The sequence below is a fragment of the Cynocephalus volans genome, chromosome 10 (assembly GCF_027409185.1).
Source record: "Cynocephalus volans isolate mCynVol1 chromosome 10, mCynVol1.pri, whole genome shotgun sequence".
In the NCBI taxonomy this organism is placed as follows: domain Eukaryota; kingdom Metazoa; phylum Chordata; class Mammalia; order Dermoptera; family Cynocephalidae; genus Cynocephalus; species Cynocephalus volans.
In genome coordinates this window covers 105,860,661-105,888,399 of record NC_084469.1, presented here as the reverse complement: position 1 = coordinate 105,888,399, position 27,739 = coordinate 105,860,661, and the positions used below count along the sequence as shown (strand labels likewise).

Below are 27,739 nucleotides of genomic sequence, written 5' to 3'. Positions count from 1 at the left end.
TCCCACCCCATTTCTAAGCACAAGAAGACACGAAGGATGCATGGCTGGGGCAAATCCCAAAGGCCTTTTTAAAAACTAAGAGCTCTTGGTTGGGGGCGGGGGCAGGTACAGGAGAGGGGCTAGCAGCCCCGGGCCACGAAGTCGAAGTCCCGGAAGGCCGCCTGCTCGGTGGCGGTGAGGGGCCTCGCGTCGCGGGGAGGGCTGAGCGTGGGTGCCTCCCCCGTGAACTCCTCGTCGAAGTTGCTGACATCGGTGCGGCCCGACAGCTTGGGTACAAAGGGCGGTGGCAGGCGCCGGGCCAGCAGAGCGTCCCAGCCCAGGGTCTGGGGGGTGGAGGGTGGAAAGAGGGTCAGCGTGGGCAGTAGAAGGGGCAGGCTGCAGGAGGAGTCAGTCCCAGGTCTGGGGGACCAGCATGAGGAGCCACAAGACAGAAGAAAAGAGGGGGGGAGTAGAAGGGCCTGGGGGCTCAGGATCACAGTGGGGGTGGGCCTTGGTGGTCAGTGGGGGAGCCTGGGCTTATACACAGGGATATGCCCCCCACCAGGCCAGCCTGGAGTCGATGTGGATGTAGGAGGGTCCATGGGGGTGGGGGTGGGGGTGGGCAAGGAGCAAGAGGGAAGGCAGTGAGGGTATCAAAGGGAATTGACAGTGTTTGAGGGGAATGACAAGGCCTGGGGGCAATGAGACCCTTGAGGTGAAGTGACTAGGCCTTGAGGGGTGGGGGGTGTGAACTGGTTCTTGGTGGGAGGAATGGCCGGGTGGTGGGGGGATGGCCAGGACCTGGGGGGACCTCACCCTGAAGAAGGGTTGTTTTTTCACATCTTCTGCATCCCGCTCGCTGGACCCCAGCCTCCGCTCTGGGTTCCTGCGCAGCAGCTGGAGGGGGAAGCGCTGCATCAGGGTCTGTCCACTTCCTGGGCCCCAGAGCCCCTCCCCTAGGCCCACCCCACGCAGGGCGGTCCTCACCCTTCGCATGATGCCGATGGCTTCCGACGACAGGAAGCGGGGGTAGCGGACCTCATCATTGACGATGCTGTCGAATACCTCCTCCTCATCATCCCCTGGGAATGGGGACTGGGGACAGGGACAGCCAGGTGAATTGGGCCCCTCCTCTGGCCAGTCCACCTCACCTGAGCCCTCCGCTGTGGCTGCACCTTTCACTCGGGGGCTGGCTTGCACAGGGAGTCAAGGATTCCCATTTTATAGATGTGGAAACAGGCCAGGGAGGTGAAGTCAACAGCCCCCAGTCACACGGCATGTGGCGGGGGCAGATTCCCATCTCACCCCCGGCCCGCAAGAATTCTACCACTGAACCACCCATGCACCAATCAGCCTCACCCCTGGGCACACGCAGGTTCCAGTGCCATCCAAGGAACTGGCAGGGTGGGGGCAACCTGGGGCCTCACCTCACCAACCAGCATCTCGTAGAGAAGCACGCCCAGCCCCCACCAGTCCACAGCCCGTGTGTATGACGTGTCCGTCAGCACCTCTGGTGCCAGGAACTCCGGGGTCCCACAGAATGTGCTGGTCCGGTCCCCATAGCCCATCCCTGGGGGCAGTAAGGCCATGTGAGGTTTTGGGGGGTTAAGCTCTAGCTCTAGGCTCCCAGTTCTAGCTCAGCCCAGCATGGGGTCATCCAGACAGCCAGACCTGTCCCCGATCAGGTGGGGAGTAACCCAGAGTAGGGCTGGGGACTCCATTCCTTCCCCCGTCTTTCGTCTCATCCCCAGAGGTCAGCCCTCTCAGATCCCAGCCCCTCACCTTCCTTGCACAGGCCAAAGTCTGCGATCTTGACATAGCCCTCAGTGTCCAGGAGCAAATTGTCTAACTTCAGGTCCCTGTGAGGGGACAGGGGATATAAAGAAGGATGAGTGGGGGGTCTGGGCCCTGCCTGAAGCCTGAGGACCACCCCATCATGGCAGAGCATGCACACGCATGCACCCACCTGTAGACAATCTTGTGTTCATGGAGGAACTGCAGCCCCAGCACCACACAGGCAGAATAAAAGCTGCAGAGAGAGGCTGGTGTGAGGGCGCTGGGCCCCCTGCAAGGGCAGAGGGTCAATAAGTCTGGCTCCCACATCTTCAAAAGCTTCCCCAGTGCCCCCCAAATCCAGGCGGTTGCGGGGAGGCAAAGCCTGACGGTGAGGGTGGAGGGGTGGGAAGGGAGCTGCCAGCCTCCTGGGGCCAAGCTGTTGGGGTGTTGGGGCAGGAGGCAGGGTGAGGGTGCTAGGCCGGGCCCAGGGGCTGGGCTCACACAGCACGGGGCTCGGAGAACACGTCGCTGTGGATATGCAACATCAGGTCCCCACCGGCTGAGTACTCCATTACAAAGCACACGTGCTCCGGCGTCTGGAAACAGCCGAAGAGATTCACCAGGAAGGGGTGTCGTGCTCTGGTCACTGCCGCCAAGATCCGCTTTTCACACATCAGACTGGGAGGGGAGGGGGCGGGTGGCAGGGGTCAGAGACCATAGCTGCCTTCCACTCTTGACTCAAATTCCCAAGAGTCCTCAATCAACAGATGTTTGTTGAGGGCATCACATGGCTGTGTGACTTTAGGCAAGTTGCTTCATATCTCTGAACCTCAACAGCCCTGTCTGCTAAACAGGCACCCAGAATCCATCCATCATCGTAGTAACAGCCCCTTGACTTCTCTTTGGGGAACTACCAGGGGTGGGCAGGAAGCCCAGGCCAATTGAAGCACCCCATCTCTCTGGTCAGAGATTGATTTGGGGATAGGTGAACCAAGTTAACAGGGCACAATCCCAGAATTTCCACTGGAATTATTAAGGAAGAAAGGCTAAAGCTGGTGGATGAGCCTGAAATTGCTGGGGTAAGGGGCATCTCATCCCCTACAAGAGGACTGCAAGAAAAGCCTACACAGAGGAAAGCAGAACCGAGAAACATCATCCAAGCACCTGGATACAGCCATGCCTGAAGGCAGCCCACCCCTGGACTTCTCTGATCCAGACCAATAAATTCCTTTACTTGCTTAATCCTTTTCTGAGTTGGCTTCCTGATTATTAAAAAGATGTTCAGAGGACTGAAGACAATCTCACTGCTTTTCTGCTGAGTGTTTACAGGGGTCAGGCGCTGTGCCAGTGCTTTAGATATATCCTCTCATTTAATCCACCTGACAACCCTGCAAAGAAGGCATTACTTCCCTTTTATATATCAGGAGGCTGAGGTTCTGAAGGGAGAAATGACTTCCCAGGATCTCCAAGCATATCTGGCAGAGCTGGGATTTGAACCCAGGGCCCTTATCCCAAAGTACAGGCAGTGAGGTGGCACCATTAAGAGCACAGGCCTCAGAGCCTGAGTCCCTAGGTTCAAATCCTGCACCTGCTGCTTACTGGTTGTGTGGCCTTGCACAAATTGTCCAACCTTTCTGTGTCATCAGCAGAATAGGGAAATTAACATTATTTATCTTATAGGGTGCATGGGGAACAAATGAGCTACTGAATACCTACTTTCTAAGAGCTATTATTATCTTAAGTTCTAGGCTAATAAGCGCCAGGGACTATAACAAGTTGCTCTGCCTGCAGCTCCAAGGAGAGGACAGCTCTGTCTCTCACTTCCCAGAAGACAGAGGTCCCCAGAGGGATGGAGCAGGGTGCCCACCTCTCCACCTCGTCTCGGGCCACAATGTCCCCTTTCTTCAAAGCCTTGATGGCGAAGAGCTCCCCGCTGGACCGAAACTCGGAGAGCAACACCTGGAACAGCAGTGGGTAAGGATGGCCTGAGTGGCCAGCCCAGGACCCAGGGGTCTGAACTCCCAGCCCCCCAACTCCCTGCCCTCCACCTCACCTTCCCAAAGTGACCCCGGCCCAGCACTGCCAGGAATTTGAAATCCTCGAGGGTCAGGGGTGACTTCCTTAGAGGGCTGTGGAAAGAGGACACTGGTAGGGACGGGGCCAGCAGGGTGAGGTGGTGAGTGGGGGGTCAGGACAGGGGCATCACCTGCACAGGGTGGGTCCTGGGGTGTCCTGGGTCTCTGCAAGCAGCTGGGGAGCAGTGGTGGTTTCCTGGATTGGGGAACTCTGCAGCGGAGAGAGGAGGTCAAAGTGGGGATGTCAGTCACCTCTGCCCTCCGCATAACCACAGTAGCCTTTGAGTCCCTGCATGATCTGTCACTTCCCCTCTCTCTCCTCACCTCCCCTCCCACTCGCCCCCTCCCCTCCAGCCACACTCTTCCCCTCCCTGTGCCCTGAACACGCCAGGCACACTCCTACCCCAGGACCCGTGCACGGCTGTTGTCTCTTCCTGGACCACTCTCTTTCCCAACACCTACATGGCTCTTCCCTCCTCCTAGGCTTTTACTCAAATGTCACCTCTGTAGGTGGTCAGCTGACCACGGTATTAAATAATGGAACCCCTCAACACCCCCTGTCCTTTTTCTTTCTTTTTATGTTTTTGGCAGCTGGCCAGTCCGGGGATCTGAACCTTGATCTTGATGTTATCAGCATCACCCTCTCCAAAGTGAGCTAACCAGCCAGCGCTCATCTGCCTTTTCTGCTTTATTTTTCTCCCCAGCACATTTTATATTCCAAATGTATTTTATCTATTTGTTTGGTATTAGTCTTAATTCTTTATACCACATGCACATATAACTTTGAAAAGAATCAAAATCACTTTTTAAAACAGAAAAAAAAAATGACCTGTTGGTCCATCACAAGCAGGTACTACAGACACTGTTTTAAACATTCAACCAGGGTTGGCCAGTTAGCTCAGTTGGTTAGAGCACAGCCTTATATCGCCCAGGTCACGGGTTCAGATCCCCATATCGGCCAGCTGCCAAAAAAATAAATAAAGATGTGTAATTGTGCGTTCAGCGAGGTGGGCAAAGGAACCAGCTGTTACACGTACCAGGATACTTTAAAAAGTTCATGAAAAAATAGAATTGGAAGATAATACGAATCCTCACAGGTAACCACCACCCTAAGAATGGTTTTTACATTTCTAAATGGTTGGGAAAAAACATTTTTACAGAGGAATAATATTTCATGACCCATGAAAGTTCTATGATATTCAAACTTCAGTGTCCACCAGTGCGGTTTTACTGGAACACAGCCATGCATATTCACGTGTATTTTGTCTGCGGCTCTTTCGCTCTATGATGCAGACAGGGATTGTCTGGCCCACAAAACCAAAACTGTCACCTATCTGTCCCCTTGTGGAAAACACATGGAGGCCTCTGACCTAGATTGCAATGGAGAGCATTTCCACCACTCCAGCAGGCTCTCCTGTGTCCCCCTTCTTTCTGTAACCCCTGCCTAGTGAACACTGCCGTCTCGACTGCTGTCACTCACATGAGTTTGAAACATGCCTGTTTGACAGGGCAGTGCACTGAGGCACAGAGAGGTGAAGCTGTTTGACGTGGGTCACACAGTCAGGAGGTGGCAGACCAGGCAGCCTGGCTCCCAAACTCACGTTTTGAACCAGGAGAGAGAACCGGGCCCTGGTTCGGCCAGACAGGTGCTGTATGACCCTGGGGAAGTTCCTGGCAGTCTCTGAGCCTGCAGCAGGCCTGGGGGGACAGAGAAGGGGGATGCTCACCAGGCTCGATGGGCTGGAAGGAGGACCCAGCAGGCTCTTCTGCGGTGAGCTGTCCGAATCGGTCCCGAGGTTCAGCTTCTCCACAGATATGTCACTGCAGTAGAGGGGAGCAGGGTATGTCTGGAACCCAGCACCCTGGGAAGCAACGAGGGGCCGCAGGGACCCTCGGGCCCTCCCTCCTTACCCTGTGGACTGGGCCTCGGGTCCTGGAGATGCCCCGGGGCTGAAGGTGCCTGTGGTTGTGGCATTGGGGATGAGCCTCCGAAGCAGCCGCACCCACGTGGCAACATCGATGTTCATCTGCCGAGCTCGCTGAAATGCCTTCCCTGGGGGGATGGGAACAGGTGTCACCCTCCGTGTCACTCCCAGGACCCCTGTCCTCTCCCCAGCCCTGAAGTACCCCTCACCTTGCTGCTTAGAAAAGATTTTCTTCTGCCGTTGGAGCCGAGGGATCCTCTCAATGACAGGGTTGTGGAAGGTGACCTGGGGGGAGGGGCCAAACTGTGAGGGTCCTGCCCACCCACAGGTGGCTGGGTGAGGAAGCCCTTAGGAGTATAGGTGTGTGCACCCAGATGTTTTGGGGTTCCCATTGCTGTGGCATTGCATTCAACCCCAGAGGACCATGTGATGTATAAAGGGGTCATTAATCCAATTCACTGATCACCTCCTTAAGTGCCACCTTGGAAAAGCAAAACATAGACAAGCACACCCTCCTCTAGAGGTGGGGCGGGGGTCCAACCCAACAAGATAAACAGACAAGTCCAGCAAATGGGCCCTACATCATCTAGTGCCCTGAATCCGCAAGTGTGGTCCCAGACCAGCAGCATCAGAATTCCCTGGGAAGTTGCTAGAAATGCAGATTCTCAGACTCCTTGCTCTACTGAATCAGAAACACCAGGGATGGAGCCCGCCACTCTGTGTTTCAATAAGCCCCCCAGGCAATGCTGGTGCCCACCCCTGTAAAGAAACTCTTGGTCTAGTTTAATTCTCCCAACTCCAACACAACTTCTAGAAGATGCTGAAGTCACAGAACTGCAGTGTCAGTCATGGTTGCCACACATGGCAATTTAAATTAGTTAAACTTAGGGCTGGTTGGTTAGCTCAGTTGGCTAGAGCACAGTATCAACACCAAGGGCAACGATCCAGATCCCCGTACCAGCCAGTCGCCCCCCCCAAAAAAAAATTTAGTTAAAATTGAAGTAAAACTTTGGTTCCCCATCACACTAGCCACATTTCAGATAGAGAACATTTCCATCTATAATAGAACTCAACTATTGCAGCCGAGGTGACAACAGAATCACAGAAAGTTCTATCAGAAGTGGGGCTGGCTGGTTAGCTCAGTTGGTCAGAGAGCAGCATTGTACACCAAGGTCAAGGGTTGAGATCCCTGTACCAGCCAGCCACCCACCCTCCGCAAAAAAAACTATCAGATGGTGCTTTTGTAGAGGCAGGAGAACCAAACAGAACGCTCTAAGTAAACCTGGAAAGCAGCAGGAACGTTTCAGAATTTGAACCTCAGGCCACCTACTGCTATTCTACACCTGGTTTTGGACAGCTTTCCTCACAGGAGATCAATTTTGTTGCCCCATCGTGTGAAGTCAGTCCTTCTCTCTGCTCCTTTCTTTCAGAGGCCCCTGATGATCAGATCATGTAAGAATTTCTGCATGTGGATATAGATACATGGAGAAACAGGTGGGTGGGTGGGTGGGTGGGTGGATGGATGGATGAATGAATAGAAGGATGGGTAGGTGGGTGGACAGATACTGATATACATATGGATATATATAGAGAGAGAGATAGATGGAGAGCTGCAGATAGATATGAGGGTACTTCAAAAAGTTTGTGGAAAGACTCGTATTATCCTTTAGTTCTATTTTTCCACAAACTTTTTCAAGTACCCTCGTATAGATAGATACACAGACAGATACAGATAGTAGACAGATAGGAAAATACATAGATTATATAGATATTGACATAGATAGATAGATACACATGGATATATAGATAGAAATAGATGTAAAATGGGGCACACATATAGGTTAAGGGCAAATTAAAATAATTTTTGAGGATCATTTCGCTAAAGGAGGGAGCCAGTAACTTTCCTACTCTGTGCCTCAGTTTCCTCTTCTGTCAAATTCAACAAACAACATTCTTTCTTTTGTTGGGTGGTTGAGAGAATTCATGAGCTGATGTCACCAAAGCACTTAGGACAGGGCTTGGCTCATACTACAAGGTATTGGCTAGGAATGTTACTTAGACCATGGGTTCCCAACCAGGGGACACTAGGCTATATCTGAAGATGTCTGGTTGTCACAACTGGTGTTGGGAGGGTGGGTTGCTCCTGGCATCTGGTGGGTGGAGGCCAGGGACACTGCTTAACACCCTACAGTGCATAGGACGCCCCACCCGAGAGAATGATTCAACCCCAAATGTTCACAATGCCAAGGGTGGGAAACCCTGATTTAGACCCTAACCCAAAGAACACTGTGAAAGGAATCTCTGTTGACACGACTGTATCTCTGGGAGCAATCCCTGCGATATGTTACCACCTTTTGTTTTTCTTTTCTGGCTTGAAGAAATTTCGTGATTTCTTTCTTTTTAAAAATATCTTGCCAAAGAACAAAACCAATCCCAGCTAAAGTCGTTGTGTCATTGTTTTGTGTTGTGTGTGTTTGGCGGCTGGTGGCGGCTGGCTGGTACAGAGATCGAAACCTGGACCTTGGTGTTATTAGTATCAAGATTCAGAGACCAATCTAAAAATGTATCTTCCCTGCTGTGGACTGAATGTCCCCCCCAAACTCATTGAAGCTTGAATTGTATCCCCCAAGTTTTATGTATTAGTAGCTTGATCCACGCTGTGACAGTGTTAAGAGGGTGGGAAATCCTATTATGGTAATTGAAAGGTGGGGACTTGAAGAGGTGATTGGATTATAGGACCATGCCATATTGAACGGATTAATCATGCTGGTCAGGGGCGTGGTTCTGAGGGCTTTAAAAGGAGAGTGCATGAGGAGCTCTCTCTCTCTCTCTCTCTCTGTGTTCCGCCACTTTCTGCTATGTGAGATCCTTGTATTGCTGTAGAGTCACCTCACCAGACTTGTTCCCTGGACTGTGGACTTCCCAACCTTCAAAACTGTAAGCAATAAATTTTTTTTTCTTTACAAATTATCCTGTTCCAGGTATTTTGTTATAAGCAACAGAAATAAACTAATACATTCCCCTTCCAGAAAACTGGAGCAGGAGAGACAGGAGGCATTTTCTCAGGGTCAGGGGGCAGGCTGTACCTCGGCCACCAGGCAGCCCTGGGGTTCCATGTCCAGCTGCACTTCATGTCTCTCGTTGTCCAAGAAATCCTCCAACTTCAGGAATTTCAGGGCGCACAGGCCCCGCTGGTCCCGCCAGAACACAGCCAACTCCAGTTCCCGTGCCTTGAGGGAAAGGAAGAGGGCCATCTCTTGGGGTGCCCAATGCCCAGGACACCTTCTCCTCTAAGCCCTGTTGTGCCCCAACTCCACTTACCCTCTCCAGCTCCAGGGTAAAGCTCTGGTCCCATGCACTGGGGCCACACGGTTTCCAAGACGTCTGTCCCACCACTGTGTTATCCAGCTTGAGCACAGTGCTGACCTCACCTAAAACAAGGTGGGAAAGGGCACCGCCAGGAAATACTGGGGGAGGAGGGTCTCTAGTATCTTCTTAACAAACCTCCCTTCCCCCCAATAACATTCTGCTATGCTATCTTGGCAAAGCTTTATAGTTTTGCCTTTGATAAGAAAGCTTTATTTATTTATTTGTTTATTATTATTATTATTTTTTTTTTTAAAGATGACCAGTAAGGGGATCTCAACCCTTGGCTTGGTGTTGTCAGCACCACACTCAACCAGTGAGCCAACCAGCCATCCCTATATAGGATCCGAACCTGGGGCCTTGGTGTTCTCAGCACCACACTCTCCCGAGTGAGCCACGGGCTGGCCCGATAAGAAAGCTTTAATCCAGCTGATTTTTTTAGTATGGTGTGAGGTAGGGATCCAAATTCACTTTTATTCTACATGGAAGTCCCAGCAGTATACTCCTTTTTTCTTTTTTCTTTTGGCAGGTGGCCTGTATGGGGATCAGAACCCCTTGGTATCATCATAAGGCTGTGCTCTAACCAAGTTGCTAACTGGCCAGCCACACTCTTAAGTATCTGTCTGGGAAAATGCATGTAGGTGTACATCAGTAGATGAATACATATTGTGCTTATATAATGGCCCAAACTAGAAACATCCCATTGTCAATTAAGACGAGAATTAATATATAAACTGTGATAACAGTCTTAGCAGCTGAACTATGAAATTGTTGATATTCAATGATTTTTTTACCTAAAAAAAAAAAAAAAAGGCAATTTGATATGACTCAGTCTAACACAATGGACTATTCAACAGGAATAAGTATGAATGAGTGACAGTTTCCACAACCATGTGCATGAATCTCCCAAACATGTTGAATGAAGTAAGCCAGTGCCACAGAATACCACCCATGTGATTCTATCTACATAAAGTTGAAATATCAGGCAAAATTAAACTACATTGTTTGGACATGTGTACACGGGTGCTAAAACTACAAGGAAAAGCAAGGAAACGAAAGCTATAAAACTCAGAAGAGCAACTACCCCTAGGACAGAGGCAACGGCTGGAACTGGGGAGGGGGCCTGAGAGGTCTTCTAGAGAGCTGGCCATGTTTTATTTCTTGAACTGGAAGGTGGTAACATGAGTGTTTGGTCTACTGTTATTCTTTTTTTATGCACACTTTTTTTGTACGTATTAGTGTTTTTAAAAAGTTATGGTAAAATATACATAAAATTTACCATTGCAACCATTTTTAAGTGTATAGTTCAGTGGCATTAAGAACATTTCACACTCTTGTGCAACCATCACAACATCTCCAGAACTCTTTTTAACCTTCCCAAACTGAAAGTGTGTCCCCATTAAATAATGACTCTCCATTCCCCCTTGCCCCCAGCCCCTGGCACCCACCATTCTACTTTCTGTCTCTACAGATCTGACGACTCTAGGGACCTCACGTAAGTGCAATCATATAATATTTGTCCTGTGACTGGCTTCTTTCACTGATCATAATGTCTTCAAATTTCATCCATGTTGCAGCCTGTGACAGGATTTCCTTCCTTTTTAAACCTGAATAATATTCTATTGTATGGATCTACCACATTTTGTTTATCCATTCATTTGTCCATGGACACTTGGGTTACTGCCACCTTTGGATATTGTGAATAGTGCTGCTATAATTACAGGTGTATGAATATCTTGAGATCCTGCTTTCATTACTTTTAAAATTCCTTGTATCACTATTTTTTACTGAAAAATAAAAATCATATATATTTATTATATGACATGTTGTTTTGAAATATGTTTACATAGTGGAATGGCCAAGACCCTGCTTTTAATTCTTTTGGGTATCCAGAAGTGGAGTTGCTGAATCATACCGTAATTCGATATATATAATAATAAAATTTAAATTTAATTTAGTAATTTAATTTTTGAGGAATCTCCATACTGTTTTTCACAACTGTACCATTTTACATTCCCACCCACAGTGCACAAAGGTTCCAATTTCTCCACATCCTCACTAACACTTGTTATTTTCTGTTTTGTTTTGCTGCAGTTGTTGTTTTTATAGTCGTCTTCCTAATGGGTGTGATGCATTCATTTTTTAAAGGGTTACAAATATGTGGACCCCCTCCCCTTCTCATCAGGGCCCCCTCCCCTCCTCATCTCTCAGTGCCCATGATGCCCACTTACTGGTGTTCTCGGCTTCTGCTTTCAGGATGCTCCGGCCACTGAGGCTCCCACTTCGGCTGTAAAGGCCCCGGGATGGGCGGCTCAGGAAGGGGGTGCGGTTGTCTGGGGTCCCAGGAGCCCCCACCGAGGGTGAAGGATTCCAAGGGATGGTTTCTGGGAGGTCCCTGCAGCCCACCACGCGTACCTCCAAGGTCCCTGTAGCAAAGGCAGGTAGGCTCAGGGGCAGCCACATCTGGGGCAGGCTGAGGGGAGGGGGTCGTAGGTGAAGGGGACACATCCAGAAGCTGCCATCATAGAAGTGGGTGCTGATAAGGGACAACCAGGGAGGGGCAGGGGGTTTGAGGCAGGGATGCCTTTGCCTGGATGTAAGAATATGAGACAAGTGGTTTGGGGGGTGGGAAGTGAGCAGGGGTGGGCTGTGAGCAGGGCTGGGGTGGACCAAAGTGGGGAGGGGCTCTGGGTGCTGAGGTTTAGGGACAGAAGATAGGTTCAGGGCAGAGGTCAGGGCTCAAGGCACGGAGGAACAGGTTATAACTAGGGGGTCCAGTGGGCTGATTCAGTGGACTGATGTGATGTATAAGATAGGCTGGGGGTCTAGGGTAGGGCTGGTCTGGAGGTACAAAGGTTGAGGGGTCCAGGGAAAGTAGGGCTGATTGGCCTGGCAGGGTCAGAGGTGCAGGGCTGAGGGTTCTGAAAATGCGGGTGGGCTGGGGGACCACGGCTAGTGCAAAAAGACCAGGCCTGGTAGGGAGGGGTGGAGAAAGTGGGGAGAAGTGGGGATTGGGCAGAAGCCTAGAATCACAGGACAAAGCAGGGCAGACAGTCCAGGGTGCATGGGGCTAGTCTGGCCAGAGAAACAGAGTCCAGAACAAGAGGACTGGGGGACTGGAGAGAGGAAGGGACAGTGGGATAGGAGAGAGCCCAGGGTTGGGGAGAATGGAGATTTGGGTTGGGGGTCCCAGGGCTGGGGAAATCAGAGGGGTCACAGACCCAAGAGCTGCAGGAAGTGGGGCCAGGTCTGAGGCCCACCTGTGAGAGGCGCAGGTTTGCACAAGGTGCTGTAGTGCGTGGCGGGGAAGGGCCCGGCGAGGCGGGCGCTGAAGGCAGCAGAGCAGGCCGCAGCGAGCTCTTCTCGCAGCAGCCGTCCCTTGGGGTGGTCAGCGGGCAGCTCCCCAAGCCTCCGCTCCAGCGCTTCTCGCAGCAGCCCCAGCTTCTGGTTAGACTCCGTCAATTTCTCCTGGGCCTGCGGAGGGAAGGGTGGGGCTGCAGACTCTGGTCCCGCCCCTACCTTGGGCTCCTCCCTAGAAGCCTAAATCTCAACCAACTTGGTCCCAACCCTGCTGATTCCCCAACCCTCACCGAGGTCCATCCCTGCCTGGGACCCTGACCCCTCATCAAGGCCCCACCCCTCAAGGTGGCCCTTATCATTCTAAGGCCCCGCCCCTCGCCGAGGTCCCGCCCCCTACCGTGGCCCATCCCAGGCTGAGACCCCACCCTCTCAGTAAGGCTCCACGCCTTACAGTGACCCATGCAGGCTAATGCCCCACCCCTAGTTGAGGCCCCGCCCCTCACCACGGCCCGTTTCTGGAGAAGTCCCGCCCATCCACGAAGCTCCGCCCCCTACGAGGCCCCTCTCCTCACCTCGCTGAGCGCCTTGCGGTCTGGAGCCTTGGCCGCACTGAGCAGGCGCAGAACGTTCTTGGCGCCTTCGGCCACCGCGTGCTCAACTCGGAAGTGGTGCCGCAGCTCCTCGATGCGCAGCTCTACAGCTCCCAGGTCTGGACCGCCTGCGGGCATGGAACACGGGGCAGTGAGAGCAGCCCTGGGCCCAGGTTCAACCAACCTGGTCTCAGACACGTTGCCATCCGCAGGAACATGCACTGGCCACAGGCATACCGCCACCAAGATGCCTCATGTTTCTCCCAGAACGTGGTAGGCAGTCAGCCACACTTGCATCCAGAGGTATTTATTTTGGCAGCTGGCTGGTAAGGGGAACCGAACCCTTGACCTTGGTATTACAAGGTAGTGCTCTAACCAACGGAGCTAACCGGCCTGCTCCCCAGTCACTCTTTTATCCAAACACAATTACCCACAGGGACAGTCCCAGGGACATAGTTCCACTTATGCAGGGAGAGTCTGAGCGATATTTTGGAGAAAAATATCTCCAAATATGTTGAGTGTATTCGGGAACAAGAATAGGATTATAATCTGGAATGCTTACCATGACAAACCACGAGCACATTGGGTGAGGGAAGGGTAAGAGCTTTTACTGGAAAAGAGGGAGAGGCATGCTGTCAACCTAGGCTTTGGGACAAACACATTGTCACAGTCCCTCTTCATTCCCAGAGGTTAGCCAAGGGACAGACTCAGGCATGCTGTGGCCCACAGGGACAGTCACATTATCACCTGGATTCAGTCACTGTCACCTAGACCCCATCACATTTTTCACCTAGAGTCTGTCACCCACAGGGACAGGATCACAAATCATACTGTCATATAGATGTTGACACATCTCCCCACTGAACAGTCACCATCATGCAGTTACATTATCAACCAGGCTCAGCGACATCCATGGACATTTGGATAACCACAGGGATATAATCACACTGCCACACAGACGGTGTCAGCCACAGGGTGTTAACCTAGAAGAAATACATTAGAGAAAAATATCTCCAAGTATGTTGAGTTTATCTGGGAATAGAAGTAGGACTATAGGGGCTGGCTAGTTAGCTCACTTGGTTAGAGTATGTTGCTATAACACCAAGGTCAAGGGTTCAGATCCCTGTACTGGCCAGCTGACCCCTCCCCCTAAAAAAAGAAAAGAAAAGAAATAGGACTGTAATCTGAATGCATACCATGGCAAGCTACAAATGCATTCAGCAAGGGAAGGGTAAGAGAAAGCTTTTATGGATGAAAAGGGAGAGGTTCGTGTAAGCTGCTTGGAAACGGAGTTCATTGGTTTCAGGAGCTCAAAGTCTGATTTGTCGTCAGTTCACTGGTTGAGATGCCATTACTGGGCAGTTTCTTCTAGGAGCATCTTATCTGGTTACTGCAGTTCTAAAGAATGTCTACTGATGAACTTTGTTACAGAAACATGTGCATACATGCAAACAGGAGATGCCTGACAGATGTGAAAGACATGAAGGGATTTCTGAGGGATTTTAGAAAAGTCCATGGAAACAGTTCTTATCTCACACAAGCAAGCAGGAGTCTCCTCCTTCATGCTTTTCCCGGCTCTATTTTGTCCTGACAGAAAGTGATTCATCAATATTCACAGGGACACTGAATATTTGTGTCTCCCTCCCAAATTCATATGTAGAAAACCTAACCCTGAATGTAATGGTATTAGGAGGTGGGGCCTTTAGGAGGTAATTAAGGTTTGATGAGGTCCTAAGGGTGGGCCCTGTGATGGGATTAGTACCCTTATAAAAAGAAACACCAGAGACCTTGGTCTCTCCCTCTCTCTTTCACTCCACCATGTAAGGACGCAGCAAGAAGGCTGCTGTCTACAAGCCAAAAAGAGAGCCCTCACCAGAACCCAATCATACTGGCACACTGATCTCAGACTTCCAGCCCCCAGAACTGTGAGAAAATAAATTCCTGGTGTTTAAGCCACTTAGACTTTGTTATGGCAACCTGAGATGACTCAGACACTGTTACACAGTCACTGTCACCCTGTTGCCCACAGGGACACAATGGCATTATCACTTTGTTACCAGTGTCACCCGCAGAGGAACACACACTCTGTCACAAAGATGCAGTCACACTGCCACACAGGGTCACTGTCCATGGGTCAGGCTCTGTCATTATGCAGACATAGCCCTGTCATCTCAGACATAGGGACACCATTCTAGGGGTAGAGAAACACAGTTACAAGACACAAACACCCTTATACCCAAACACAGGGTCAAAAAAAGGGACAGAGTCACACTGTGGCAAAAGTCCCAGGGCTCTAACTCTGGCCCAGGGAGAATCAGAGGAACAAAATCACAGTAATGCCATCACATTGTCATACAAAGGGGCAGTATCAACGACACCCACAAACACAGAGACTCAATGTCACAGGGCAACAGACCGGCTGGCATACCCATTGTGAAGTCTCAGGGACCCAATCACAGCCCATCACAGCACACAGCTGCCCAGTGGCACAGGGAGAGGCCTAAGGACATACTGTCACACAGGTCTAGGAAATCTGTCAGCTGTAGGCACTAGGTCATGATCACATTTACCCATGACTGTAGGTTCCTAGGACAGTCTCAGACCTAATGACCCCAACTCAAACCCTGGCACTTCCTCACAGAGGGTCACACTCACAGTCACACTGTACCCACAGGTGTGTGGCACTCATCCGGACACCAACAATTCAGACACAATGTCACTGAGACCCTAGTATTCACAGATACATTGTCTAGAAACACGTCACACTCCAGGATGTAGGGCTACTGTCACACAATGCTCAATCAGTCACCGAGACTTTCAGGGACAAAGTCACACAGTCCTCCATGGTTACACCACCACCAGAGGCAGAGGGATGTGATTGTACCATCACAAAGTTACTGCAAAGACCACGTATGTCCGCAGTACAGACACACAATCACCCAGAGAGTTGCACTGACACACACACACATTGCAAAACATACATGTTGTCATCAGAGTTACAAACTCCACCAAGAGCTGACACTCCTCTACCCCATATGGTGACAAACAAACTGTCATAGTTACTAGGGTATACATACAACCTGAGGTCCCTATAGTCAAAGTCACATTAACACTGCCACACACCATTAGTACAAACACTGCCAACCCCTCACACAATACACCAAGACCCTGTCACAAATTCAGGTTGACAATGCCAACACGTTCAGTTTGTAAAACACTCCCAGGCATTCATGCACACAGACGCACACACAGAAACACACATACACACATTCTGGGGACACCCACAGTTCTACACACACAGGGGCCAATGTGTCAAGGCAACCATCCAGTCCAGGAGTCTACAGATTTCTTATGTGAAGAATCAGACAGGAAATATTATCAGTGTTACGTCCCACAAAGTGTTTCCTCTATTCTGCTCTGCTGTTGGAACTCACAGGCAGCCTGGACCACAGTAAATGAATGCGTGTGGCTGTGTGCCAATAAAACTTTATTAACAAAAGAAGGACAGCATGTCGATTTTGGCTTGAGGTCTGTAGTTTGTCGATACCTGATCTGGTCCAAACCTTGCATGGGACAAAATGGGAGACTGAGGCCCAGAGAGGATCAGGAATAGGTTCCAGTCACATAGTGTGTCACACACCCACCTCCCTGCCCCAGAAAGGGATCCTTTTTGAGGCCAAAGGCTGAGCCCTGCAAAGTGGGATGCAGGCTAGGCTATCTCAGGGTGAGGACTCACCTTGGAACTCCTCTGGGGCTGCCTGGCTCTCTAGCTGGCCGGCCTGTAGTGCCCGGCGGAGCTGCATGCGGATGATGTCGATCTTGGTCTTACTGTCCTGCAGCATCTGCTGGGCTGTCAACAGCAGCTTCCGATCCTGGATGGAGATGGGCCATGAGAGGAAGGCTGGGCAGCTGGGGTCTGGCTACCAGCCCTGCTGCCCACACCATGAGGGTCCTGGGTGACTATGTGACAGAGTGCTTGTGTGTGTGAGTGCACACAGCATGCACTTCTATGCATTCCTGGGTGCAGTGGAGCGATGTAGTCCATGGGGTTTGTATCCTGGCTCTGCCACTTAGCCGTGTGACCTCAGGTAAGCCCCTCAACCTCTCTGGACCTCAGTTTCCTCATCCACAGAATGGGAGTACAATCATTCTTTGGTATCCATGGGGGACTGGATCTAGGACCAAGCCCCTTGTATGAAATGGCATAGTGCCTGCATATAACCTACACAAATCCTCTCGTCTACTTCTTTTTTTTTTTTTTTTTTGGCAGCTGGCCACTACAGGAATACTGGCATTATCAGCACATTGCTCTAACCTAGTGAGCTAAGTGGCTAGCCCTTCCTGTCTACTTTAAATCATCTCTAGATCACTTACAATATCTAATATAATGTAAATGCTATGTAAATAGATGTTACACTGTATTGTCTAAGGAATAATGACAAGGAAGAAATATCTATACATGTTCAGTATAGACACAATGTTCTGAATATTTTCGATCCGTGGTTGGTTGAATTCACGGGTGTGGAACCCACACATACAGAAGGCCAACTGTGCTCAAAGTGCCGACCCCCCGCTGGACTAGGACTTTAGGAGCTAATCTGCGTGGAGGGCTCAGAGCTGTGCCTGGAACCAGCAGGTGCTATGTCTGCACTAGCTGTCAGAATGGCGTGCATGTGGGTGGATGGTCCCCGTGGAGGATATAGCCCTGACTGTAGCTATATGGGTTAGCCAACGAGGGTGACTGGGTAGGTGTGTGACACAGTCTGCAGTAAGCAAGGGACCACATGATTGGATGTGGGATTCAAGTTATGACCACATCTGGGTATAGCCCGTGACCTCTGTGTGTACGAGTGTCGGAAACTGGTTGTGGATTTTTCCATCCTCTTTGTGCTGCGTTAACATTCGGATAAGAAACTGCAAGGGATTCATGTCTACTCTATTCATGTTCAGTGGGGGCAATGTCACCCCAAGGGGATAGAAATTGGTTCTTGGGAGGTGCAAAACTTTTACTCTTTCGGTGTATACAGCATAGATATACATAAAGAGATGGACAGTTGATCTGTGTTTTAAAATTTGATAGGATGGTGTTCAAATACTTGTACACAGATGTTCATAGCTGCATTATTCAAAATCACCAAAAGGTGGAAACAACCCAAATGTCCATTAGCTGATAATGGATAAACAAAATGTGGTCCAACTATATAATGGAATATTACTCAGCCATAAAAAGGAATGAAGCATTGACACATGCTACAAAGTGAATGAGCTTCAAAAAAAGTATGCCAAGTGAAAGAAGCCAGACACAAAAGACCACATATATTTACATGAAAGGTGCAGAGTAGGGAAATCCATAGAAACAAAAAGCAGATTAGTAGTTGCCAGCAGAGAGGTAAGGGGAAGCGATTGCTAATGGGTATGGGATATCCTTTCAGGGTTATAAGAATGTTCTGGAATGAGACATAAGTAGTGGTTGCATAACATTGTGAATGTACCTAATGCCACTGAATTGTACACTTTAAAATGATGAAGGCTGGCTGGTTAGCTCAGTTGGTTACAGCATGGTTTTGTAACAACAAGGTCAAGGGTTCGGCTTCCTGTACTGGCTGGCCAACCAAAAAAAAAAAAGATTAAAATGATAAAATTTTTGTTATGGGTATTTTACCACAATAAGAAAATAATTTATGGGGTGAGAAGATTAGGAAAAAGTGTCAGAAGAGTCTCCTTAGGGGAATGATAATGAATAAAAGGTTGAGAAACATCTCACCAGATTTTAGGGTGTATTTTTATTTTTTCAGCAAGCATATTTATTAGCGCCTGTTATATGCTGGGCACACACGTGCTGCATCTGAGTTGGCGTGATCTAAGATGCAGTGTTCTCCGGGCCAAAGTCTGAACTTTGTCATGCAGCTGAACTATCTGACCCTCAAGGAATCTCAGCCGTGACATAGAAGCTGAGAGCTGTGACATTCGGGGGAATCCTCAGCCCAAGGTGGGTGCATACACCGCCACAAATGTGCAAATCGAAGTAGGGAAAGAAGACACGGCCTGACTCCATATATGAAGTTCAAAACCAGGCAAAGCTAACCCGTGGTTCGAAATACCCATAAGTTTGGGTACTGACTGCAGGGGGCATAAAGTAACTTTTTGGGAGACTGGGAATGTTCTGTACTTTGATGTGGGTGGTGCAAAGACAGGTAAAAATTCATCGGGCTGTACACCTAAGCTTTCTGTACATTACATATGTATGTTACACCTAAACAACAGGTAAAAAAACAACCTGCATGGTCTGTCTTCCCCTGTGATACTTACATTTGTGTGCACACACACAAGCACATGGGATCTCTACACACTGTGTCTCTAGCTGTAGGTGTGACTGTGCTTGTGGGTGTGGGAATCTCTGGGTGTTGGTGCAGACTTGTGTGTGTGTTCCTCGGAGTGGCATGACTGGAGATGTTCGTGTGTCTGTGTGACACCACCAATCTCTGGGTGTGTACGTAATGGTGTGTGCATCGAGGTGTCTGGCTGTGGCTATGGTGGTGATCCTATGCGTGTTGCTAAGAGTTGTTCCTGCTGTGTGTCTCTAGGTGTCATGATGGCATATGTGTGCCTAGGTGTTCACAGGACTCTGTGTTTCTGCATGTCTGTGTGTGTCTCTAGATGTTATGATGATGGCATGTGTATGTCAAGGTGTGGATATAACTGTGTGTACCTGTGTCAGAACACACCATCAATAGTGAGAGGCTGCATGTTGCCCTGACCATGGATGCCCTCGAGTCTCTGGGGGAGACTAAGTGGGAAAGGGGATGATCTCTGCCATGTCTATCCGACAGCATCCACAGTCATTCTGTTTTCCATATGCTCCCATGAACTACCTGTACCCTAGTCCTATCACCAAGTCACCCATCAGCCATTCTGTCCCCAACCCAGTGGGTCCCAGCCTCCCATGGGGACAGCTGTAGATGGCACCCTGCCCCCCAAGCCTGTGATCTGCTCACAGGTGTGTGCACACATGTAATGTTCTGTGTGGGCACAAGGGTGGGTGTGCACATGTGGGTGTGTGCTTGTGTGGGTGGGTGCACGTTTGCTGGTGGGGTGTGTACATGTGCTGGTGGGTGTGTGCACATATGTGTGCAAGCACATGCTGGAGTATGCACAGGTGTGGGTGTGCACATGCTGGTGGGTATGTACATGTGCTGGTGGGTGGGTGCATGCACATGGGCATGTCCATGTGCTGGTGGGTGCATGCATATGTGTGTGTGAGCACATGCTGGAGTGTGTGCGGGTATGGGTGTGTGCATGTGCTGGTGGGTATGCACATGTGCTGGTGCTTGTCTGAATGTTTGGGTGGTGCACATGTGTATGTGTGTGCATGTGCTGGTCTGTGTGCACATGCTGGCAGGTATGTGACGTGCAGGTGCATGCATGTGCTGGTGGGTGTGGGTGTGTATGCACGCTGCCCCACCTTGGTGCTGCCGTTGCTGTAGGTCTGGATCATGTTCTCCGCTCCCTGCTTCACCTTCAGCTCAATGGCCAACTGCTTCTCCAGGCCTGCCACACGGCTCAGGTTGGTGGCTGAGCAGGCAGAGCCACCTGCCCCTGGGGATTGGGGGGCATCTAGAGGGGACAGGTGGGGGAGAGAGTCAACACTTAGTCACCTCGGGAGGCTGTGCCCCAGCTGAGGGGATCTGCCCTGAGCCCAGCCTGGATATTGCCCCGGGGCCAGGGGAGGAGGAGCTAGGAGCCAGCAGACAGGCAGGTGGGAAGCCAGGCCTGAGGGTCCACCCTCCCAGTGAAAGCCCTCAGGGCTGGGGCAGGACCCAGCCTAGATGAGCACTGGCAAGTGTCCGGGTGTGTGGAAGTCCTTGGTATTGGCGTGAGTCTGTATGGGAGGCCTCAATGACTCACACAGCTCTGTGTGTGTCCAGAGGTGTGGGTGTAGTTACGTCTGTGAACCACAGAGTGTTGCCAAGACTGAGCATGTGTCTCCCTAGGTGCTATTGTGACTCCATGAGATGCCAGATGTTTGAATGACTGTGTGATTCCGGGTGCTAGGGTTGGGGGACTCTATGGATATGTTTCTGTCTGTTGGCACAACTGTGAGTTTAGATCTCCAGGTGCTGGTGTGACTGTGTTTGAGTCTCTGGGTGTTGGTACAGACAGACGCACATCTATGTGCATCTCTGAAGAGTGGTGTGACCATGGGGGGGATCCAGGTGCAGAACTGACTGTATGAGATTCTGGGTGTTGGTTTCACTCTGTCCCTGAGTGTTGAGGTGACAGGGTCGGTCTCTAGTTGTTGACATGCTTATGCATATGGAAGGGCTGGGTATTGGTATAAGCAATGTTGATAGAGCCTTCAGGTCTTATAAGACTGTGCATACAGGTCTCTGGCTGTTGATGGGACTGTAAGTCTATAAGGGTTGGGGGACTATGTGTGTAAATCTCTGGTGCTTGGTGTGACTCTGTGAGAGTCTATGGGTGGTGTCTGTGTGTTGGTGTGATAATGTGTATGTTTCTTTGGGTGCTGCGTGGCAGTACGTAAGTCTTTGGGTGTTGTGGCACTGTGTGAAAGTCTCTGGGATTCATACACTCGTGTCTAAGTCCTTGGGTGTCGTCTGAGTGCTGGTGTGACTATATGTTTCTCTGGGTATTCATGACTGTGTAAGTCTTTGGGTGCTGTCCAGATGTTGGTATGACTGTAAGAGTCTTTGGCTGCAAGATGAAAAAGTTGTAGAGATCTGTTGCACTACTATGTGCATATACTTAATTCTATTGAATTGTACACTTTCAAATGGTAAATTTTATGTTATGTGTTTCTTGAACCATTAACCATAATTAAAAATTTAAAAAACAAATAAAAAATTTAAAATATTTTTAAAAGTCTTCGGGTGTCATACAGGTGTTGGTGTGATTGTGTATGACAGTCTCTGGGTATTTCTGTTACAGTGTGTACATCTTTGGGTGTTGGTATGACTATGTGAGAGTTTCTGGGTATTCATGTGACAATATATATTTCTCTGGGTGATGTCCGGGCAGTGGTATGACTGTGTGTCTTTAGGTATTCGGTGACAGTGTGCACATCCCTGGGTGTTGGTGCGGCTGTGTGTGTAGGTATTTGTGTGACAGTGTGCACATCTCTGACTGTTGTCCAGGCACTGGTGACTGTGTATGCATCTCTCTGGGTGTTGGGGGCTGTGCGAGTTTGGTGTTTGCTATGACTGCATGATGACACCAGGAGTGGCGGTGACTGAGTGCGTCTCCCTGGGGGTCAGTGGAGAGGTAGGTGGCCTGGCTCTGGAGACTGTGGCTGAGCCCCCAGGCAGTGGAACCCCTGGCATCCTGCACCCCCAGGTCCCTGGCTCACCACGGGCAGCAGCTGCAGGGTCGGACAGCACCACGTGGGCATGCAGTTCCTGCAGCTGCTGATGCAGCAGGTCGAGGCGGCGCGAGGAGCCGCGCAGCAACAGCTCCACGGGGCCCAGGCTGCGGCCCAGGTCAGTGGTGGCGCGCCGCAGGTTCTCAGCACCCTCCTTCAGCTTCAGCTCCTTCCGGATTTCCCGCCGCAGCCGCTCTCGCTCCAGCTCCAGCTGCTGCTGCACCCCAGGGGCCGCCAGGTCCGCCCCTGCCAGGCCCAGCTGCTCCAGTAAGGACCAGCCGTGTGGCTCACTCTGCAGGGGTTGGAATGGGGTCAGTGGAGCCAGGAGGAATCTGGGGTGCAGACTCACACAGCCAGCCTGGCCAAGTCTCCACCAGGGCTGGAACTCCCAAGACAGGGCCTGCTCCACCTCCTCTGATCCCTGCAACTGGGAGGTGCGACAGGACTTCCCTGCTTCCTGACTCTCCCAAACTGGGGCATCCCAAGGGCCTTCCTCCTTCTCTGCCCCCTCACACTAGGAGACCCCTCAGATTCAGCCCTGTCTCTTTTTGTCTGTCCCTTATGCAGCAGGATTCTGGAGGGCAGACCCTGTTGCTCCCCCACGATGCCCCCTCAAACTAGGGCACCCCAAGGGAAGATTTCTTTCCTCTGCTGACCCCCTAAATTAAAGAGAGTCCTGAGGATAGGCCCCATCTTCCCTCTGCTGTTCCCCAAACTAAGGGTTCCCAAGGGCAGACCCCATCTTCCCCCTCTTGTTCCCTAAACTAGGGGTTCCTGAGAGCAGGCCCTGTCTTCCCTCTCTGCTCCCCAAAACCAGGGGGTCCTGAGGGGAAGCCCCATCTTCCTTCCACCTATCTTCTACAACTGGGACTCTAAAGAATAGGGTCCCGTCTCCTTCTTCTTCTATCTCCTCAATCTGGGAGCCCCAAAGGGCCCCAGATATGTTCATCCTCCAAACAGAGAACTCTGTGGCCACCACCCCATCTCTTCTCCCCAGTTTCAAACCAAAAGCCAACCAAAGGAGGGCCTTTGGCCTGTGTCGTTTGAGGTCCCCTTCCGCCTGTCCCCCAATGACCCCAGCCCCCACCTCTTGCTCCTGCTCCAAAGGGGGATCGGCCTCCGCCATCCTGGGTCCTGGTTGAGAGCCCCGCCCTCTTCCTGAACCTCAGCCCTGCCAGGGCCCCTGGGCTGCCACTTCCTCTTTCCTGTAAGCTCCCAGCACCCCCTGCGCAGGCCCAGCTCTGGGGCATTAGGGCACCTTCCCCTCAGCATGCACTACAGTGCGGAGACCATGGGGCAACCCAGGGACAGCACTCACTCCCTGTCTGGAGAGAATGCCCAAGGCGTACACAGTATGCACACTCACATGGCTGTAGTGTGTACATGGCGAACTGGCTCTCATGAGGGTACACAGTTCATATACCTACAGGCATGTGCATGGAACACATGCTCACAAGTGCGTACACTCCAACACCTACGGGTATGTGCACGGAACACAGGATCACATGTGTACCCACACTTCCACGCCTGCAGGTGTGTGCACAGAACACAGGCTCACAACTGTGTACACAATCCTAGGCCTGCAGGTATGTACCTAGAACATGGGCTCACATGTATGCACACTCCCACACGTGTGTGTGCACGGAACACGGGCTCACAAGTGTGTACACTCCTGGGCCTGCAGATATGGAACAGGGGCTCACACAAGTGTGCACACTCCCATACCTCCAGGGGTGTGCCTTGAACACGGGCTTACAGGCATGCACACTCCCATGCCTACCCGCACATACACTTACATACAAACACCCATGAGTGCTTCTCTGGGTCACTCCAGAACACATACAATACACACTCCCACCTGCCTAAGTGGACACAACCCACGTGCTCACACATGTGTGCATGCTCACACACATGTGCACACTGCCCAAGGTCCTCGCAACATGCCCATGCTCCCACGGGCCTCCAGCCCTGCTAGTACCTGCCTGTGTCCCTGCAGCCAGACCCACCCCGTCCCTGACTTCCCTTTCAGGGTCAGAACAGCTAGTTCTGCAGAGGCGAGGCCCCCTTCCTGTAGACAGCCCGTCCCAACTTCCTGCTTCCTCTCAGTCCAGTCGTCCACTACTGCTGACCGCAGCTCAGAGGCCTAGGGTCCTGGCCAACCCAGCAGCACCTCCCTGAGGCCACCACCATGAGGAGATGGCACTGAGGGGCTGGGACAAGAATGCCCCGCAAAGCAGCAGCCTGCAAACTGCTTGCTGAGCACACACTAATGCTCAAGTACATCTATTAGTAACAGTAGTTACGACAAATGTCACCAAGGTCACCTAATGCAACTCCACAACACAGGCACTGTTATCACCCCATCTTCAAGATGAGGACACTGAGGCCTAGGGCAATGACATAACTTGCCTCAAGGTCCCACAGCAATCAGGAGGCAAGGTAGATATTTAAAAGAATGCCCAGAATCTGAATGCTGTCCAGGAAGTACCCGGGTGCTTTACTCCTCAGCTGTGAGAATCCATTTCACAGATGAAGATAGTCATCCTTGGCTCCTGGTCAATCTCGGGGGGGCAGCTGTGCCCAGGGAGGATTACCGCAGGCCAAGAGCATCATTCCCATAATCCTACCAACCCCTCACTATACACCAGAGTAGCTACCATTATTCTCCCCACTTTACAGGTGAAGAAACTGGGGCTCAGAGAAGTGACAGCAGTAATTCTCAATGGAGAGAGGATTTTGTCTGCACTTCTAGGGATAAGTGACAATGTGGAGACATTTGTGGTTGTCATGATTAGAGGTAGGGAGGTGGCATCTATCAGATTGAGGCCAGGGATGCTGCTCAACATCCTACAAGGTACGGGAAGGTCCCCACCACAGACAGTGATCCAGCCCGGATGTCCATAGTGCTGAGGCTGAGAAGCCCTGGGTTAAGCACACGGATTCACACCCTGCGCTGCCCACCATGATGCTCACCAGTAACGATTTAACAGCAGCCCCACCTGCCAAGCACTGACCCCATCTCCATCTCTCTCCCCATCTCTCTCCCCCATGAACACCCTTAGTCCCACTTTTCCCATGGCAGAACCGAAGCTCAGAGAGGCGTAGGCACTTGGCCCAGGGCACACAGTGAGGACATGATAGCGCTGGAATTGAAACCCAGGCTCACTTAATACCATCCTGGCCCAACCAGGTCCCCCCATCCTTGCCACCCCGCTGTCAGCCCCACCCTATCCCCAGCAGGCAGAGCAGGGATACAGCCAGGAGCAGGGTCAGCTCAAATGGGGGAAGTAAGTCCAACAGAGAGGAGGAGCAGCCTCCCGTAGCCCCACCTCCAGCAGCTGAGTCCTGAGAATATGTAAAGCAGGGAGGGAGCGAGGCTGGGACTCCTGGGTCCTCCTCCCTTGGGTGACTCACTTCTACGCAGGGGTGAGGGGTCACCTGAGGGCCAGCAAGGCAAACGCAGGAATCAGGGGCCTGGCCTGGCCTTGGAAAATCACTACTCCACCACCTCCCATAAAGGAGCAGGAGACCCCAGACCCAGAGCACCAACCTCCCAGAATCCCCCTCTTCCCAGAGTGGCCAGGGACCCAGACCCCCACATCCGGAGATTTCAATGCCTTGGGTGTTTCCGGAATCTGGACAGGACATCCGTTTGCCGGACACAGAACAGACAAGCACACATTGGGACAGACAGAGGGACAGGGGGCAGGCCCAAGCAGCCACGAGAAAGGGATGACCAGGAGTGGGGAAGAGAGTGGGCAAGAGATGAGAAGGGGGACCAGGGCATGGGTCCAGCCTCATTCCAGGAATCACAGCCTGTCTAGGTCATATGTGGTGCCAAGAGCATGCATGCACCAGGGGATTCCTACACAGCCCTCCCTGGGCCAGGAGTAGAGGCAGGGACCCCGGCCCTTCCCAGCCCCAAGGTCTGACCTTGTGTGATCGGCAACACCAGATACGCCCAGCTCCTCGACAAGGCTGGCAGGCCATCAGCAGGACTGGGGGGACACAGGGGGTCACAGGGAGACACAAGGGACAGGGGCAGGTGCAGAAGGAGATGAGAACCCAGTTACACAGCAACCATAGGACAATAGACTGGATGGTGAGGCGACAATGGGGGCACCACAGGAACAAACATGTCTCAGATTTGGGTCACTGAACCAAAGAAGGTAGGTCACCCTGGTCCTGCTTGTCACAGATGGGGAAGGTGAGTCCAGGGCAGTGATGCCCACAAGGTGGCACAGGGAGAAACTGGCTGGGAGGCAGGCTTGTGTCAGTCACGTGTGTGGGGGGGGGTGGCCCAGCCCTGCCACCGATGCATATAGGTAGGATTCTAGGTATAGGAGCATCCCCAGCCTGTTTACCCGGAAACTCCACACCTGGGATAAGGTTCCACCTGGCAGCCGGGGGGGTGGGCGTGGGGGTCCCCTGTCTCCCGATCTAATGAGGTGACTCGGGCACTTCCGCCAACAGGTGCCAATCTGGGTGGCGTCCGGACCATCGTAAAGCTGTCTGGAGTTGGGGTTGGCTAGAGCTTTGTTGTGCGGGGGAGGGGCACGGGCCGGGCGGCCTCCTCCTCTCCCGGGGCACCGCGCCAGGCACCTGCCCTAGGTGGAGCGGCACCTGCCAGGAACCGACCGCTGGAGAGAGGGGGATGAGTGCGGGGGGCGGGGGGGCTCGAGAGGCACCGGGACGCACCGCCAGCCACAGACACCCGAAGTCGCGCTTCCGCCGCACCCCCTCTACTTCTCAGGGACGGCCGAGTTTGGGGGTGCGGCGGGGGCCTCCGGGACCGGTCCCCCCAGTCCATCCGTACCTCCACCTGCTGAGAAGGGGCCCGTGCTGGCTCCACGGTCCCGGCTCACAGAGGGGGCGCCGGATGCCCAGGAAGCCCCCGCCCTCGCCGCCTGGGTCCGGGGAGCTCCGGCAGCGCGCGGGCGGAGGTCCCCGGTGCCGTCCGGCCGCTGCGCTGCTGCGGACGCAGGTGCGCCTACCTGCACGGCGTCGCTGGCCATGTCTTCCCGTCGCCCGCCAGGGGTCCCCGCGCGGAGGGAGGGGCAGCGAGAGGAACGCGCGTGCGCCCCTCGCGGGGCGGGCAGGGGGCGGCCGTGGCTCGACCACCCCCGGCGCGCGGCCCGCTCCGGCCTGCACCTCCCAGGCCCCGCCTGGCCAGGCCGCGGTGTCCGCGCGCCTCGCCCTCCGGCCCCAGCGGCCCGGCCCGGTCACGTGACCTCGGAGGTCGGCGTCCGGGGAGGGGGCGGGGCCGGGGGCGGGGCTCCCGGCGGCCCCCGGGGCTGCGGGGTCCCGCCTGCAGGCCCCCCCCCCCGCCCCGGAGCCAGGAACACCCGGTCT

General features: G+C 52.3%; 1 protein-coding gene across 1 annotated transcript; it reads right to left on the bottom strand.

The window, feature by feature from the left end:
- Positions 1-37: 37 nt before the first annotated feature.
- On the bottom strand, positions 38-27,582 carry PKN1 (protein kinase N1). Its single transcript, XM_063111050.1, has 22 exons — positions 27,382-27,582; positions 22,376-22,679; positions 20,474-20,625; positions 16,748-16,883; positions 12,994-13,139; positions 12,382-12,595; positions 11,353-11,547; positions 9,077-9,186; positions 8,842-8,985; positions 5,965-6,040; positions 5,742-5,883; positions 5,558-5,651; positions 3,962-4,041; positions 3,809-3,884; positions 3,623-3,714; positions 2,257-2,433; positions 1,946-2,008; positions 1,762-1,838; positions 1,407-1,549; positions 967-1,074; positions 796-876; positions 38-323 (listed from the first exon to the last, which is right to left on the bottom strand). The coding sequence occupies exons 1-22, from the start codon at positions 27,400-27,402 to the stop codon at positions 120-122; spliced, it is 2,835 nt and encodes a 944-aa protein (XP_062967120.1). The 5' UTR covers positions 27,403-27,582; the 3' UTR covers positions 38-119.
- Between the last annotated feature and the right edge of the window lie 157 nt (positions 27,583-27,739).

Coding starts and splice junctions, on each gene's coding strand:
- PKN1 (XM_063111050.1), bottom strand. CDS start 27,402: ATGGCCAGCGACGCCGTGCAG. Junction 8,986..9,076: donor TTACCCTGGAGCTGGAGAGG/GTAAGTGGAGTT, acceptor CTTTCCCTCAAG/GCACGGGAACTGGAGTTGGC. Junction 324..795: donor AAAAACAACCCTTCTTCAGG/GTGAGGTCCCCC, acceptor TCCACCCCCCAG/ACCCTGGGCTGGGACGCTCT.